This window comes from Caretta caretta, chromosome 10, assembly GCF_965140235.1.
Source record: "Caretta caretta isolate rCarCar2 chromosome 10, rCarCar1.hap1, whole genome shotgun sequence".
Lineage (NCBI taxonomy): Eukaryota > Metazoa > Chordata > Testudines > Cheloniidae > Caretta > Caretta caretta.
In genome coordinates this window covers 16,086,034-16,104,332 of record NC_134215.1, presented here as the reverse complement: position 1 = coordinate 16,104,332, position 18,299 = coordinate 16,086,034, and the positions used below count along the sequence as shown (strand labels likewise).

The following is an 18,299-nucleotide window of genomic DNA, read 5'->3' as shown; positions in this document are numbered from 1 at the left end:
TCTGCTATCTCTTTAAAGGAGTATTAAGATTAATGCTCAGTTATGACAGCCTTGAAACCATGCAGGAGGGATGGCATCTCTCATCTATGGAGCCAAGACTTCAAGGTCAGTTGTGGACTCTGTGCATAATTGGAACTTTAAAAATTAGAGTATTCAACTGCACAACTCTCATATCACAGCCTGTTTCTCCTTTCGCTCCCCTTAATTTTAAAAAAGTCTAACTTAAGATAGGGCTGTCAAGCGATTAAAAAAATTAAGCGCACTGTTAAACAGTAATAGAATACCATTTATTTAAATAGTTTTGGATGTTTTCTACATTTTCAAATATATTGATTTCAGTTACAACACCCTACAAAGTGTATAGTGCTCACTTGTATTTTGATTACAAGTATTTGCACAGTAAAAAAAAAATTTTTTTCAATTCACCTAATACAAGTACCAAAGTGCCATCTCTTTAGCATGAAAGTTGAACTTACAAATGTAGAATTATGTGCAGAAAATAACTCCGTTCAAAAATAGAACAATGTAAAACTTTAGAGCCTGCAAGTCCACTCAGTCTTACTTCTTGTTCAGCCAATCACTCAGACAACAAGTTTGTTTACATTTGCAGGAGATAATGCTGCCCACTTCTTGTTTACAATGTCACCTAAAAGCGAGAACAGGTGTTCTCATGGCCGTTGTAGCCAGTGTTGCAAGATATTTATGTGCCAGATGCACTAAAGAGTCAAATGTCCCTTCATGCTTTAACCATCATTCCAGTGAACATATGTCCATGCTGATGACGGGTTCTGATCGATAACAGTCCAAAGCAGTGTGGACAGTCGCATGTTTACGTTCATCTTCTGAGTCAGATGTCACCAGCAGAAGGTTGATTTTATGTTTTGGTGGTTCAGGTTCTGTAGTTTCCTCATCGGAGTGTTTCTCTTTTAAGACTTTTGAAAGCATGTGCCACACCTCATCCCTCTCAGATTTTGGACGGCACTTCAGATTCTTAAATCTTGGGTCGAGTGCTGTAGCTATCTTTTGAAATCTCACATTGATATCTTCTTTCCCTTTTGTCAGATTTGCAGTGAAAGTGTTCTTAAAATGAACAACATGTGCTGGGTCATCATCCGAAACTGCTATAACATGAAATATATGGCAGAATGCAGGTAAAACAAAGCAGGGGACATAACATTCTCTCCCAAGTAGTTCAGTCACACACATTTAATTACAGGTTTCAGAGGAACAGCCGTGTTAGTCTGTATTCGCAAAAAGAAAAGGAGTACTTGTGGCACCTTAGAGACTAACCAATTTATTTGAGCATGAGCCTTCGTGAGCTACAGCCCACTTCATCAGATGCATACCGTGGAAACTGCAGCAGACTTTATATATACACAGAGAATATGAAACAATACCTCCTCCCACCCCACTGTCCTGCTGGTAATAGCTTATCTAAAGTGATCAACAGGTGGGCCATTTCCAGGACAAATCCAGGTTTTCTCACCCTCCACCCCCCCCCCCCCCACAAATTCACTCTCCTGCTGGTGCTAGCCCATCCAAAGTGACAACTCTTTACATAATCAAGTCGGGCTATTTCCTGCATAAATCCAGGTTCTCTCACATCCCCCCCACCCCCATACACACATGAACTTACTCTCCTGCTGGTAATAGCTCATCTAAACTGACCACTCTCCAAGTTTAAATCCAAGTTAAACCAGAACATCTGGGGGGGGGGGGGGGGGAAGTAGGAAAAAACAAGAGGAAACAGGCTACCTTGCATAATAACTTAGCCACTCCCAGTCTCTATTTAAGCCTAAATTAATAGTATCCAATTTGCAAATGAATTCCAATTCAGCAGTTTCTCGCTGGAGTCTGGATTTGAAGTTTTTGTGTTTTAAGATAGCGACCTTCATGTCTGTGATTGCGTGACCAGAGAGATTGAAGTGTTCTCCGACTGGTTTATGAATGTTATAATTCTTGACATCTGATTTGTGTCCATTTATTCTTTTACGTAGAGACTGTCCAGTTTGACCAATGTACATGGCAGAGGGGCATTGCTGGCACATGATGGCATATATCACATTGGTGGATGTGCAGGTGAACGAGCCTCTGATAGTGTGGCTGATATTAGGCCCTGTGATGGTGTCCCCTGAATAGATATGTGGGCACAATTGGCAACGGGCTTTGTTGCAAGGATAAGTTCCTGGGTTAGTGGTTCTGTTGTGTGGTATGTGGTTGTTGGTGAGTATTTGCTTCAGGTTGCGGGGCTGTCTGTAGGCAAGGACTGGCCTGTCTCCCAAGACTTGTGAGAGTGTTGGGTCATCCTTTAGGATAGCTTGTAGATCCTTAATAATGCGTTGGAGGGGTTTTAGTTGGGGGCTGAAGGTGACCGCTAGTGGCGTTCTGTTATTTTCTTTGTTAGGCCTGTCCTGTAGTAGGTAACTTCTGGGAACTCTTCTGGCTCTATCAATCTGTTTCTTTACTTCTGCAGGTGGGTATTGTAGTTGTAAGAAAGCTTGACAGAGATCTTGTAGGTGTTTGTCTCTGTCTGAGGGGTTGGAGCAAATGCGGTTGTATCGCAGAGCTTGGCTGTAGACGATGGATCGTGTGGTGTGGTCAGGGTGAAAGCTGGAGGCATGCAGGTATTCCACCATGATTTCAACAATTTCCATCCCACCACCAACCTCAGCCTGGTCCAGTCCACACAAGAGATCCACTTCCTGGACACTACAGTGCTAATAAACAATGGCCACATAAACACCACTCTATACTGGAAACCTACTGACCGCTATTCCTACCTGCATGCCTCCAGCTTTCACCCTGACCACACCACACGATCCATCGTCTACAGCCAAGCTCTGCGATACAACCGCATTTGCTCCAACCCCTCAGACAGAGACAAACACCTACAAGATCCCCCCCAGATGTTCTGGTTTAACTTGGATTTAAACTTGGAGAGTGGTCAGTTTAGATGAGCTATTACCAGCAGGAGAGTAAGTTCGTGTGTGTATGGGGGTGGGGGGGATGTGAGAGAACCTGGATTTATGCAGGAAATAGCCCGACTTGATTATGTAAAGAGCTGTCACTTTGGATGGGCTAGCACCAGCAGGAGAGTGAATTTGTGGGGGGGGGGGGGTGGAGGGTGAGAGAACCTGGATTTGTGCTGGAAATGGCCCACCTGTTGATCACTTTAGATAAGCTATTACCAGCAGGACAGTGGGGTGGGAGGAGGTATTGTTTCATATTCTCTGTGTATATATAAAGTCTGCTGCAGTTTCCACGCTATGCATCTGATGAAGTGGGCTGTAGCTCACGAAGGCTCATGCTCAAATAAATTGGTTAGTCTCTAAGGTGCCACAAGTACTCCTTTTCTTTTTACACATTTAATTAACGCATTATTCTTTTAAGAAGCGTCATCAGCATGGAAGCATGTCCTCTGGAACGGAGCCAAAGCATGAAGGGACATACGAATGTTTAGCGTATCTGACACATTTGTAGCGGGTCTTGCAAATGCCTGTTCCCACTTTCTGTTGACATTGTAAATAAGAAGAGGGCAGCATTATCTCTCGTAAATGTGAACAAACTTATTTGTCTTAGCGACTGGCTGAACAAGGACGACGATTGAGTGGACTTGTAGGCTCTGAAGTTTTACATTGTTTTAGCATGCAGTTATGTAACAGTCTTCATTTGTTAGTTGCACTTTCACGACACAGTGTGCACTACTGTGCTTGTATGAGGTGAATTGAAAAATACTACTTTCTTTCACAGTGCAAATATTTGTAATCAAGAATAATATACTTTGATTTCAGTTACAACACAGAATACAATCTATATAAAAATGTAGAAAGACATCCGAAGTATTTAATACATTTCAATTGGTATTCTATTGTTTAACAGTGTGATTAATCGCAATTAACTCAAAAAAATTTAATCGTGAGTGAGTCAACTGCAATTAATTGACAGCCCTAAAAAGTATGTTTTGTTAAGGACTGGGTGTTAGGGAGGGCTTGGCTGGAAACATTTTGGATTTGTCACCATTCCTATTACAAATCCAAAACATGGTTGTTAAGGTGTAAAACTGTAAACAAATCATTTTAATCATTACAATAGTCTAGAAGGTTACAAAAGCATCGATGGGCTATGAAGACTTTCTGTACCAGTCCTTACATCCCTGAAAAACACAATCCTTTGAAAACAGTCTTCTTATTGTCAAGGATATTTGTCTATAAGCATGAAGGAAATGCCTTAAGAGATGTGATCTGCTGTATTTAGTCTGAAACTTTTCATACCCTGTAATTCTAACACTTGGAATGGTGTGTAACTATGGTATGTTATAGCAAGAAATATATATACTATTCTTTAGCATTTAAAGAGTCATTTTAAGAAGCAGCAACTTATGTCAATTTTTTTATTCTGAATGAAAGATTAAATATGGTGCTCAATATAATTAATTTACCACCAAACGTGCCAGTAGCATTTTTGTGTAAGAATATTTTATTTCAATTGTTCTCTGTAGCATTATTCACAGGGATTGAAATTGAGCCAACATTTCCACTGGCCTTAAGGCTAGTAAAGAATTAATTTGCAAGGAAAAATAGTTTATAAAAATTTTGGCTAGATTAATTACTGTCCAGGAGGGGATGAAAAGCCCTCTCTTGTGAGGATTTAAGGTTAGGATGAGTTTAAGGCAAGCCACCATCATGGCCTAAAGCACCACTTGTTTTTGCTGGCCTGGCCTCAGAAAAAGCAATCTAATTGCAGTTGACTTCCCTATTCCTGTTCTGTATTGAAAAATCTCCCTATTTTTCAGTTCTTAAAAGGTTCTCATATAGCAGGGTTGTTTTTTTTATACTACCCATTAAGCAACATGGGGACAGGAGGCAGAGATCCTGGCAACAGACTGCTGCTTCTGCTACTTTTCTGGCCCCTGCCAGCATCCATAACTTTCATGGCCCTAGGTCACTACTAATTTCAACTTCAGTTAGTGTCATCTAGGGAAGAAAGTGTATAATACTGAAGATCAGCTGGACTGATTTAAAGGCTACATAACCTGACAAAAAGCTCTTTTTAGTCAGTCACTTAACATTTTGAAGCATATGGTACAAAACCACCTTTTTAAACTCAGCATTTATAATGCTTCATAGCAATGCATATTTTAAAATTTTAATACATGTCTATCTAGATATGCTTGCTGGAAAAGTTAGGTCTCTTGTAGATGAGAAGCTATAAATTGTGGTTTACCAGTTTATTTCTATATTTTCTTGGAAAGCATTTCTATTCACTATAAAGTTATTGTAAATACTGTACAGCTATGTATTGATTTGTTACGCATTGTACACAATTTGCATGAAAATTATGTATCAAGTAAGTCTGAGGTAATATTATGGCTGTGTAAATCCATTGCAAATATTAATGGGCTCGTTTACCAGTAAGATGATTAAACTGTGGTGAGATTTCATTTTGAAAAATAAAATAAAGTATGAAACTATGCAGCCATCTAGCTCCTTTCATTTACTAAGGATAAAAATACAGAATAAGGGATCCACCTGCTCAAGATTTTGATACAGATTAAGATTTATCTTACTCCAAAAGCAGTTACTATGCAAGTGGCTATCAAATCCAGAATTCCCCGTCCCAGCTCTGGTCATAATCACTCTTTAAATTACTTATCTTTTGCTCATTCTGCCTTACAAACCAGACATTTTCTTTAATATCTGACCTGGGCATTATTCCGTAAACCACTTAAGCATGTAAGTGCTAACCTGAAGACACTTCCCTCATTTGGGGCTTTAAATAGGGCAAAGTAATAACTGATGTTTGCTCAGTTCTCTTGATAGACAGGCTGCAAAGATGAATGACCTCTTTTTCTTTAATCAGATAAGAGACATTGAAAAGGAAAATGCAGATGTATCCAAAGCCAGAGAATTGATATTTCAAAGCAGCTGAAATTTTAGGCATGGCAAGGCATGACCTGGATTGCAGCCTCCTTGATCTTATATGCAGACTGAGAGGTGTCAGCCCTAAACTGAAAAGGTTGAGTACATGTTAAAGATGTAATAGACATCTCTTTTGCCTATGTGTTTATATTAAACTCAAATTCCTGCCAAGCAAAGTAACTACTCTGAATAAAATGCACTTTCATCATCAGGTGCCTGTTTAAACCTACTAATTCTCTACTCATCCAGAATCTTTCAGGAAAAATAGGTCTATTTTCTACATGAAAGGAATAAAACTGCTCAAATTGAGTTTTCCTTTGCAAGCTACCTTTGGCAGGCTATTTTACAAAGCTGGTCAAAGGCAAATGCATAGTTTCCTATGAAACCTGACCACAAACTTACTCTGTATTTAATTTTTCTTCCAAAAATGCAAAAACTTTATCCTAGGCTAATGGTATTTAGCTGCAGCTCTTAAGGACCAGTTTTAGTGATGTTGAAAGATAGAAAAGCCTGGAGTTTTAGCTGTTTTCTGACTAAACAAGAAACTGAATTCAGAGCAAACAGTAAGGTAAAACAGACAAACTGGAGAGATGAGCAGTAGCAGTCATTCCTAATAAGGGGAGAGTCTGTACTAAGACAAAGTTCTTTACTGCAGAAGAACGTAGGTACAAAATATGGGGCTTGGGGAACAATAGTAAGCAGCTACAGGTTTACTTTCTCACAACTGACCTGTTACTTTTCATGTTACTTTTGTTGCCACAGGGAAGTGTGGAGAGTCAGAAGTGTATTTATGACAAGCTCTGTCTTAAGGCCTTCCACAGGGGACAGCAGGAGCACATTAGGCAGTCATAACTTGGTGGAAAATAGAATGGTACTAAGAACAGGTGGAAGAATTGTCATTCCCCTCTGCTAACATTAATCAATGCAATAATTTAAAAGACAATATAATTGAGCATTGACCACACCCCCTTTGTCATCTGACATTAAGGAAGAGCTACAGTTAAGCTTTTCAGCCCTTCAGTGCACTCTTCTAAGGGGTAGAAGTTGAATAAATAACAAGAAGTAAACAGTGTAAAAAGCTCTTTTGACTTTCCTGTATTTATATACTATATAAATTTTACATGCTATATATTTACAGTGGGGCAAGTGCTTTATCTTTAAAAAAAAACAAGATCAAACTTTAGACATCTCTGAACAACACAGCTTGTATAAACCAGACAGATTATACAGATGAACTGTATTTAATACAGCTTCCCCACTCCATCTCCTGATGCAGGACCAGTGAATAAGAAGTATCACAGTTTGATAGCATTTCATAATAAAAATAAAATCACAGTATGAATTTGTCTGTAACTTTAAAGGGACAAAACAGACAACACAAGTGACACTATATAAAAAAGTAACAAAAACATATGGGAGGGTATACAAATAGTCAGAGATACATTCAGAACTGTGTATGATGAGTGGTATGTTTCACAAAGTTCCAAACCAGAACTTTTCTGTACGTTTTTCCTTCAAAGCTTGAATACAGCTAAAGTGTGAAGTAAATTAGTTTCTAGTGTCAGATATCAGAGATATTCTAGTTATCTGAAAGCTTGTGAAATTTTAAATAAGTATTTAAATTAAATATACAGACTGTCAGTTGTGGTTTTCTAGTCGCTTGCACCAGAAGTTTAACGTGGAGTAATATTACATGAATAACACATAATCAACCTGAGTCTGTAATTAAGCAGCATTTGAGATGTTCTATTCCAGGGCATTATTTTCAGTGTGATATTTACAATGTTCAGCAGTTGTAGAAAGTTTCCATCCTTTTGGATTATGGGTACATTTTTAAAAAAAGTCTCAAGGTAAAAACTAAAAAAAGTTCTTCCATGGTAAAATCCTGTACAGTATTCTGAAGCACCACTTATGGATTGAAGAGTTAATTGTTCTGTTATAAATAGAGTTTAAACTGTAGGGATGGCTTCCATCAACACACTTTGAATCTGAAAGATAAGAGGAGAAAGTGTCATTTCCTGATATGAAATTTCAACACAAAAGCAGATTCCAAGGCCATTTAATCTGACCTCCTATATAACACAGGCCACAGAACTTCCCTGAAATAATTCCTAGAACAGGAGTGGGCAAACTTTTTGGTCCAAGGGCCACATCAGAGTTGCAAAATGGTATGGAGGGTGAGGTAGGGAAGGCTGTGCCTCCGCAAACAACCTGGCCCTGCCCCATATCCGCCCCCTGACTGCCCCCCTCAGAACCCCCAACCCCCTCTCCAACCCCCGCTCCGCTCCCTGACACCTGACTGCCCTGCCCCCTGACAGCAGAAGGATTTCAAAACTGAAATGCAACCAATTCTGTCCTCAACTTACAAAGTTGCTGAGTTTAATCCTAGGTAAGTAAACTTGGTTAGAATTTGGCCAGGACATTCTTAACATTAAATGCCCTGGTTTCATTAATGATCTCATGGTCAAGCGGTCCCCAAAAAATGACACCTCCAGCAACTTGCTAGGGCCCTGATTTAAGAATGACAGGGGAAAATGCCACTCAAAGACAAAAGTTCTGTTTTATGCAGCACCTGGAATTTTTTTAAGCCTCCAGTCCAATCACTAGCCAGCTTCAGCCATTTAGTTAATTAAATCTGACAAGATCCCAACCCAAGATAATATCCCATTAATTCGTCTGTCACAGCTGTCTTGTACTCATATATTTGTCCCATCAGCTAGTTAGCCCTATAACTTGGTTTGATTTTCATACCCTCTCCAAGCATTGTTCCATTCTTTTGGGATAACTCATTCAGAAACTGCTTAATGCTTTGTATTCTCATCTTTTCTACAGTCTAAATAAAGCCAACTGACTTCCTTAAGTATATGAAAAGGTTAAGACTCCTCAGACTTAGGAGGTTACTCTGCCTAGCACTGTCACCACAACAGTATCATCCTGCCTGTTATGTAATTTTTTAAAATTTTGTTAACACATTTCTACCCTACAATAAACCACAATAAATCGCAACACACACAAAAACAATGTGTTTGGTGATTTATTTAACACACACTTTCTTTCTTCCTTACCATAGATTTTACTTGTCTGTACTGAACCAATTTTGCCACCTGCTGGCCAACTCACATTCATTACAGACAAAAAGAAAAGGAGTACTTGTGGCACCTTAGAGACTAACCAATTTATTTGAGCATAAGCTTTCGTGAGCTACAGCTCACTTCATCGGATGCATACCGTGGAAACTATAGCAGACTTTATATACACACAGAGAATATGAAACAATACCTCCTCCCACCCCACTGTCCTGCTGGTAATAGCTTATCTAAAGTGATCATCAAGTTGGGCCATTTCCAGCACAAATCCAGGTTCTCACCCTCCACCCCCCCACACACAAATTCACTCTCCTGCTGGTAATAGCCCATGCAAAGTGACAACTCTCTACACAATGTGCATGATAATCAAGTTGGGCCATTTCCTGCACAAATCCAGGTTCTCTCACCCCCTCACCCCCCTCCAAAAAACACACACACAAACTCACTCTCCTGCTGGTAATAGCTCATCCAAAGTGACCACTCTCCCTACAATGTGCATGGTAATCAAGGTGGGCCATGTCCAGCACAAATCCAGGCTCTCTGACCCCCCCCTTTTTTTTTCTCCTGGGACACACACACACACACAAACTCACTCTCCTGCTGGCAATAGCTCATCCAAACTGACCACTCTCCAAGTTTAAATCCAAGTTAAACCAGAACGTCTGGGGGGGGGGGGGGGGGGGGGAGGAAAAAACAAGGAGAAATAGGCTACCTTGCATAATGACTTAGCCACTCCCAGTCTCTATTTAAGCCTAAATTAATAGTCTCCAATTTGCAAATGAATTCCAATTCAGCAGTTTCTCGCTGGAGTCTGGATTTGAAGTTTTTTTGTTTTAAGATAGCGACCTTCATGTCTGTGATTGCGTGACCAGAGAGATTGAAGTGTTCTCCGACTGGTTTATGAATGTTATAATTCTTGACATCTGATTTGTGTCCATTTATTCTTTTACATAAAGACTGTCCAGTTTGACCAATGTAAATGGCAGAGGGGCATTGCTGGCACATGATGGCATATATCACATTGGTGGATGTGCCCCCCCCAGACATTCTGGTTTAACTTGGATTTAAACTGGGAGACTGGTCAGTTTGGATGAGCTATTGCCAGCAGGAGAGTGAGTTTGTGTGTGTGTGTCCGTCCCTAGGAAAAAAAAAAAAAAAAGGAGGGGGGGTGAGAAAGCGTGGATTTGTGCTGGACATGGCCCACCTTGATTACCATGCACATTGTAGGAGAGTGGTCACTTTGGATGAGCTATTACCAGCAGGATAGTGAGTTTGTGTGTGTGTTTTTTGGAGGGGGGTGAGAGAACCTGGATTTATGCAGGAAATGGCCCAACTTGATTATCATGCACATTGTGTAGAGAGTTGTCACTTTGCATGGGCTATTACCAGCAGGAGAGTGAATTTGTGTGTGTGTGGGGGGGGGGGGGGTGGAGGGTGAGAAAACCTGGATTTGTCCTGGAAATGGCCCAACTTGATGATCACTTTAGATAAGCTATTACCAGCAGGACAGAGGGGTGGGAGGAGGTATTGTTTCATATTCTCTGTGTGTATATAAAGTCTGCTGCAGTTTCCACGGTATGCATCCGATGAAGTGAGCTGTAGCTCACGAAAGCTCATGCTCAAATAAATTGGTTAGTCTCTAAGGTGCCACAAGTACTCCTTTTCTTTTTGCGAATACAGACTAACACGGCTGTTACTCTGAAACCTGTCATTACAGACAAAATCCTTTACATTCTGATTATTTTTCTTCTGTGCTCTGCCTTCTGTTTTCCTTATCTAAAACAGGAATATATGGGCTTTTGAACAGTGAGGACTGCACCTACACTTTTCCCATTAAAAAGTCCACATTTCTCAAACTGTGCTATTTGGGATACGGAAATGATATCGTTAAAATGTTACCTATCTGTGGTAACTACCAGTGTATATAGAGACTTGGATTTTTCAATCAAATCAATATAAAGAGTTGTATTGATACTGCTTCGCTTCCTGGGCAGAGGGACAGAAATGGCTTGCTGGAATGTAGATAGTAGCAACAGAAATCTGCAGTTGATCAGATTTCTAAATTTTAGGAATCTAAAGGCAGCCCCGAGATACCGAGATCTACAAATACCTTGTTTTAATATCCTCACTCAAAATATTTCTAGAAGTTATGAACCCAGTTATAGCCCTTTCCATCGTTAGTAGTTTCTCCCTCTACAGTTACCCTCCATCTCTTGTCCTGAAGAGACTTTTCAGTGCAGAAAGCTCCTCTTAAGCTACGTCTACACTACAGACCTTAGAGGGGTGCCGCTGTAAGGTCTCCTATGTAGCCCCTCTATGCTGGGGGGAGAGCTCTCCCGCCGGCATAATTAAACCCTCTCCAATAAATAGCGGTAGCTATGTCAGCGGGAGAGCGTCTCCCACTAACACAGAACTGTCCACACCAGCGTTTTTGTTGAAACTTACATTGGTTAGAAGTGTGTTTCCTTTTGTACCCCTGACCGACAAACATTTTGCCGACCAAGGTGCTAGTGTAGACAAAGCCTTAGTGCAATTGCAGTTTACATTAGCCAGAGAAACAGCTGCTTTTTTTTTAAATAAATGAAAAGTCATTCCAATAGCAAGACTAGCAGATCACCACAATTTAAGTCAATCTTAAAGGAATTTCTCCCTGTGTTAATAATCCAGCAGTCACACACAATGCAGCTCACAACTTTTGAGATGCTGAAGTTCCCTTGTTATCTATGCTGGAATGACACTACCATTAGACCATTGACCATAAGAGTGGGCAGTAAGATGCTGATTTTTCACCTCAAAATTATATGCATCTTCAGGCCACTATTTGTTAGCAACAGAGCTCCCCTCACCCAATTGCCAAGGACATAAAAAATACTGAAGTTTGACAAATACAACTTGCCTGTGGCTAGTGAGTTTTTTCTGCAAGGATTACTTTTCACTCACCTACAAGAGAGGAAAACAGGTTGGCAAGATCTCAGTTGTTCTAAAACCAGTGTAATTCAGTTGCTACTTTGCAGAGCACTGCTGTGCTAGTGATGAGAAAAAACCAACTCCTGGGTAAGTCCTACACTCAATGGGTGTAGACAGTGTAGTTGTAGCTTGTTGGTTCCCGGATATTAGGGAGACAAGGTAGGTGAGGTAATATTTTATGGGATCGACTTCTGTCGGAGGGAGACTAGCTTTCGAACCATTCAGAGTCTTTTCTTCAGGTCTGGGAAAGATACTCAGAGCAGGTCTTCCCCAGCAACGTCAAAGCGCTGCCGGGGGCTTGTGTAGCCGCGGCACAGCACCGGGAGAGCGCTCGCCCGGTGCTATTAAACCCCCCACTTCCACCAGGGGAACAGCTGCCAGCGCTGGTGCACGGTCTATGCTGGCACTTCACAGCAGTGAAGCTTGCAGCGCTCAGGGGGTGTTTTTCACGCCCCGAGCGAGAAGGTTGCAGCGCTGTGAAGTGCCAGTGTAGACAAGCCCTCCGGGTCACAGCTAAATGCAGGGTGGAACAGGTGGTTTATCATGCGTAGTTAGGGCTTATTCCAAGGGACCATTCAAGATAACAGATCACTCTAACACCTCTGCAGTCATAGGACAAAACTAGGGTGTCGGTGGGTTACAGATTGTTGTAATAAGCCAGGGGTGGCCTAACCCTCCCAGCTGCATACAATTCATTTTCAGAAGTACAAGAGCCAGGCGTGCCTGCTGAGGCTAGGAGCTAAGGGCGACTGCCCTGTGGTGAGGTTTGGGGCCTTGCGCAGGGCAGAAGCCCTGAGCCCCAGCAGGCGCCTCCTATGGGACAGAAGCCCCTAGCTCCCCCGAAGTGTGGTAGACAGAGATGGGGGGGCTTAGGGGGGTTCACGAGCAACACTAACTGTAAAAGAGTCGCATATGGCTCATGAGCCACGATTGGGTCATCCCTATAATAAACCATAAATCCATCGTCTCTATTCAGTCCCTGATTTTTAGTGTCTAGCAATTGGTGCTTAGTTTTTGGAAATCACTCTTAATCTATACCAATCTACAGCAATACAAGTAAAAATAAATATTAGACTTGGAAATTAATCTCTCTCTACACATTTGGTATTTGGATACCTGGAACTATATCTATCTAACAATGGTACTAAATAGTTAGTTTATGAACATTTTCATAAGAAAAAGTTATTTTAAAACAAAAAAAATTGTGTCAAGAACTTAATTTTCAGCCACTGATAGCTGTATGGGGTTCATCTAGTCTACAGCTGATGCCGAAGGGTTAAAAAAGACTAATTCAAAAACATATGGTATATTGATTTTAGGTGAGAGCAGTAGGAGAAAGTCCAAAATGAATTACATTTAGAATCCAAATTAGGATTGTATTTTTTGTTCTATACGGGAGATATCAAATTGATCGCTTATGTTAATAAAAATAGGGAAAAGGTTGGACTATGCACTACGGTAAAAAGCCTGCGGCAGCCAATTTGTCTGTATTACTATACCTAAAATGAAATAGAATCACAGGAATTTAACATACTTTCCATCTGGTTTCATCTGTGTATGCAAAGTTGCCATCCAAAGATTTAATGACTGTGTGTCCATGGTCCTTATGACAAGGTAGCTCTATAGCTGAAATAGAAAGTATTTCAATATTAACAAAATCCACTTATCACAAACTAGCATTACTTTGATTAACAAGTCAGCACTCTTAGTATAAACAAATTGTTACTGGGGCAGCCTTTCTAATTAAGTGACTTGTTTTGGCAGCCTTTGTTAATAAGATGTTTTATTGGAATGCTACTAATCTGTATCTGGAAGTCACATAGCATCATCTCCCATCTTGATTACTGAAATTTTCTTCCCTTACTTCACTCCTTCCCAATCTGTCCAAGATGCAGCTTCCAGATTATCTTCCTGATTGATCAGAGTGAATTTACTGCCCTCTCTGAATTCCTTCACTGGTTCTCCAATTAACCACCACATCAAGTTTAAACTACTCATTTGTACCTTTCAAAGCCCTTCACAAAGTCCTTACCTACATTTCAGACCTCATTCCCTAACTCAAACCCTCCACCAACTAACTATACCAGTTTCAGTACCTTGTTAATCTCCTCCATCTATGTGCATTTGACCATGCCACCCCTCTGCATGAAATACTTCCCCCAATCCTAATTTGTCAAACTACCATTCTGTCTTCATGTAATCCCAAGAAAGTATAGTCCAGTGGATAGAAAGTTGGACTGGAAGTCTGATTTGGATTCAAGTCCCAGCTCTGCAAGGACCTTGGGCAAATCATTTAACCTCTATGCTTCAGTTTCCCTATCTGCAGTATGGTCATGATACTGATCCAGATTGATGAAGTAATTTCAAATCTTCAGATAAAAAGAATTATAAGATCAAAGCATTATTAAAAAACTACTACTTCAAGGACCTTAATTGAGTTTATACAGTAATTAATAAAACTACTAATACAGTGAAACCCTGCTATAACGCGATAACTGAGATAAAAACTCGATCGTGATAAATCCGGGGTCGCTTTATAGCGAGGTTACAAAAATTTACCATTTCAAGCCGGTCAGTTTAAGTCTTGTAAAAAAAAAACCAAAAAACACAACGGTTATCTCAGCGTGTTTTAAACACAAAAGTAGTCAATTAATTACATATACATGAAAGAAACATGAAATCAACTATACTAATAATTGCGCAGAGTGCAAAGTCAATCTGGTTGCATGACTCCATAATTTTAAATTTCATCACTTCTTAAAAAAAAGCTATCTAGTGTGGTCTGTTTATTTGCCGCAGACTGTTGGCTTCTAGCAAAGTCAAGAATGCTTCTGAGTTGGAGGATTTTGACGCTGTCCACGACTTGAGTTTCCAGCCACCTCAAACTGGCTTCTAGGTGCTTTACTTCCTCGGACATTTTTGGTGGGGAAGTTGAGGTGCCGTCATCAGTGCCACTGGTTTCCGGCTCTGATGGTGCAGCTTCATTCTTCCCGCTGACATCTGCGACAATTTCGTCATCTGAGATGTGTTCATATATGTGGCAGATGTCATCTGCTGAAAACCAATTGAGGATATCATAATGACTGTGCTCATATTCTCTGAGTACTTCTACAGCTAAATGTATGTTGTCTTCAGTGAATCTTGTAAATTCAGGCTCGTCATCGTTACCATCATTGTGTGTAGATGACGGAAAAGCCGGACCAAGATCCTTTATCCAGCATTGTTCAACGCAATGTGTAGAGATAGCATCCCAGGCTTTCCTGCCGAGGTGACAGACTTCTTTCAAGTTGAGTGACGCCAGTGATGTGTCGGAGGAGTTGTTATCCGCTACCATCTGCTTGATCATTTTGTGACAATAGTTTTGCTTAAATACCGATATGATGCCTTGGTCCAGTGGCTGGATTTCTGATGTAGTGTTCTTCGGGAGATGAGAGACTTTAATCTTGCCATCACGACTGACAAGATTTTCTGCTGGAGGTGGGCAGGGAAATTATCTAGCAGGAGGAGAGCTTTTGCTCCTGCTTGAGTTTTCACAAATGAGCCCCAATGGCTGGCATGAAAGTTTTATGGAACCAGTCTTCAAATATGGAGCTATTCATCCATGCATTCTTGTTGTTGGTGTATTCAAAGGGAAGGGCCTTCATATTAACATGATGAAAACATCTGGGAGACTTCGCTTTTCCGATCATCGGAGATCTGACTTTGTGGCTGCCAAACTTGTTGACGCAAAACAAGAGAGTGACTTGGTCCTTCCTCTGCAAGCCTTCTCATTTGTGACTATCAGTCATGGTTGCGAGGGTGCGAACGGGTAACATTTTAAAGAATAAACCAGTCTCATCGCAGTTGTAAACTTGATCGGCTGTATAGCAACCTTCCTCCAGCAACTTTTTAAGCTCAATTGGGTAGGAATCAGCAGCCTCTTTATCAGCTGAGCGGATTTCCCCAAACACAAGAACTTGGCTTATAGTGTGCCTTTTTTTGAATCTGTCCAGCCAGCCGTTACTCGCCTTACATTTGGATTCATTTCCATTGATAAAGCGATCAGATTTCTCTGCTTGACCTTTCAGAATAGGGCCAGAAATGGGAACTCTTTCTGAGCGAGCATGGACAAACCATTGGTACAAGGCTGAATCTAGGCTTTCATCATTAGCAAACTTGACCTTTTTATGCTGTAAACCAGTTTCCTCTTCAAGAATGCAGGGTAGGCTACAGAGCTTTTCTTTTTTCCACCCTCGCAGAGTGGACTCGCTAATTCCTAGATCTCTAGCAAGCTAAGTTTGTTGTTTGCCCTTCTTTAGTTGATCCAGGGTACACAATTTCTCTTGGACAGAAAACGACTTGCGTTTGCGAACCGGCGTATCCATAACAGTAAAATATTTTTAAAAATATAGGAAATTAGTAAGTTCATAGGCAAACACCATACAGCCCGAGAACTAAGTGCAATGGGCCTGCAATGGCCACGAGTCACTTTATTCTGTAAGACAATCTAAGTTAAGGCCTCAAATTGCTATAATCTATTAAAACAACACAAAATATATGGTGCATCTATTCAGTGGGTCTCAAACTTTTTTACTGGTGACCCCTTTCACATCACAAGCCTCGGTGTACAACCCCCCTAATAAATTAAAACACACTGTTAAATATATTTAACACCATTATAAATGCTGGAGGAAAGCGAGGTTTGGGGAGCTTGCGACCCCTCCATGTAATGACCTTGCGACCTCCTGTTTGAGAACCCCTGATCTAAAGGGTGCTGCTTTTTTAATTATATACAGAATCAGGAGGAAAATATTTAACTGTTGGGGCCAACTCAAGCTTTGTAACAATATGTACTGCATTAAGTAGCTATTATTTTCAGTCTTTACAATGGAGTGATTTACATTTTCCCAAATATCAGTACTTTCAGTTTCTGTTGTGCAGAAAAGCTTTTACCTTAATTACTTTCAGTTTAGCTAGCAAATGCAGAGAATATTTTCTTCTGGACTAGTTCATTCAAAGTTGAGAAACTGAATGGGAACTGACAAGCAGAAAAGCTTGTTTTTCTCTTCCGCTCTATAAATAAAAACCAGCTGGGAAAGGGGGAGATCTACTCATTGTAAAAACCTGGACAAGAGGCCAGATTTTCAAAGGTATTTAGGCCTAAAGATACAGATAGGGGCTTAATGGGATTTCAAAAGTATCTAAACAGATTGGGCATACAACTCCCATTGATTTCATTGGCTGTTAATTTCAATGGGCATTATGTTCCTACCTAGTCCTTAGGCACTTCTGAAAATCCCACTGGGCCTCTATCTGCATCTTTAGGTGCCTAAATACCTTTGAAAATCTGGCCCACAGTGATAACTTAAACTTCCTGTGTTTAATAAAATCAGTTCTAAATGATTTTACATTTTTACACAGTTTGGTAAACTTTATACATCCAGAACATTTACAGTAGTTTTATTTAACTAAAAACATTTTAATGTTTTTTACGTTAAAATTCCATCCAAATGCACTTTGATACAAAGAATATAGAAATTAGCTTTTCATTTTCTAACAAAAATACAATTAAGAAACTGATAGATATATAGGTTAAGCTATATAATTTCTTAAAGATGTATAGATGCAGTTTATCCTCCTGTTTAGCAAAAGTATAAAATTTAGTGTAAAAAGTGATATTTGATTGCAAATTAGCATGTTTAAATGGTTATACTAATCAATGAGACTGAACCTTTCTCTAGGAAAGTAACTTAGAAGTGCAAATACCTAGGTCTTATACAGCATTTATCAGTAGATCTCAAAGCACTTGACAAAGGATGTAACCATCATTCTCCCCATTTTACAGATATGAGGTACCCAAGGTCACCTAGCAGACCAGTGACTGAGCTGGGAATAGAACCCAGGTCCCATAAATCCAAGTCCAGTCCCAAATGTAAAACAAAATTAAAATCTGTAATTTATGTGAAGATTTCCTGCTTGCTGATTTAAATAAAGATTAGAGTTGGTGATTTGTTATTTTGATTTAAATCATCCACCCTTATTTCATCTCCTTTAGTCACAAGATTCACTAATTACAACAACATAGTGCTATCCACTCTCTTATGCAAGGGGTTATCCCCTTAGCCAGTCACCAATGTTTCCAACATGGCCAGGGGAGTTATTACAGAGCAATGTAAGGCTTTCCTCCCACTTCCCTGCTCAGAAAAGAAGGGTTGAATTACAATCCAATTTCCCACATAATAATGTAGGTAAACACATCCATTGGTAGTTTTTATATGATTAGTGCCCTACCAAATTCACAGCCATGAAAAAAGCATCACGGACCTTGAAAACTGGTCTCCCCCCGTTA

The 18,299-nt window shown here is 40.2% G+C and overlaps 2 protein-coding genes across 3 annotated transcripts in view; one reads left to right on the top strand and one right to left on the bottom strand.

Moving 5' to 3' along the window:
- Window positions 1-18,299, top strand: part of CYTH3 (cytohesin 3) — a 100,921-nt gene that overhangs the window by 81,366 nt on the left and 1,256 nt on the right. The gene's annotated exons all lie outside the window — the stretch shown is intronic.
- USP42 (ubiquitin specific peptidase 42) overlaps window positions 4,459-18,299 on the bottom strand; it is a 44,581-nt gene continuing 30,740 nt past the window's right edge. Inside the window, exons 17-19 of one of the 2 annotated variants that reach the window (XM_048868104.2) lie at window positions 13,506-13,597; window positions 11,901-11,944; window positions 4,459-7,906 (exon numbers count right to left, since the gene is read on the bottom strand). In XM_048868104.2, coding sequence (XP_048724061.1) covers window positions 11,930-11,944; window positions 13,506-13,597 — 107 coding nt within the window. In that variant the 3' untranslated portion in view covers window positions 4,459-7,906; window positions 11,901-11,929. The remainder of the gene's footprint in view (window positions 7,907-11,900; window positions 11,945-13,505; window positions 13,598-18,299) is intronic. The other variant, XM_048868103.2, reaches the window with a different exon arrangement.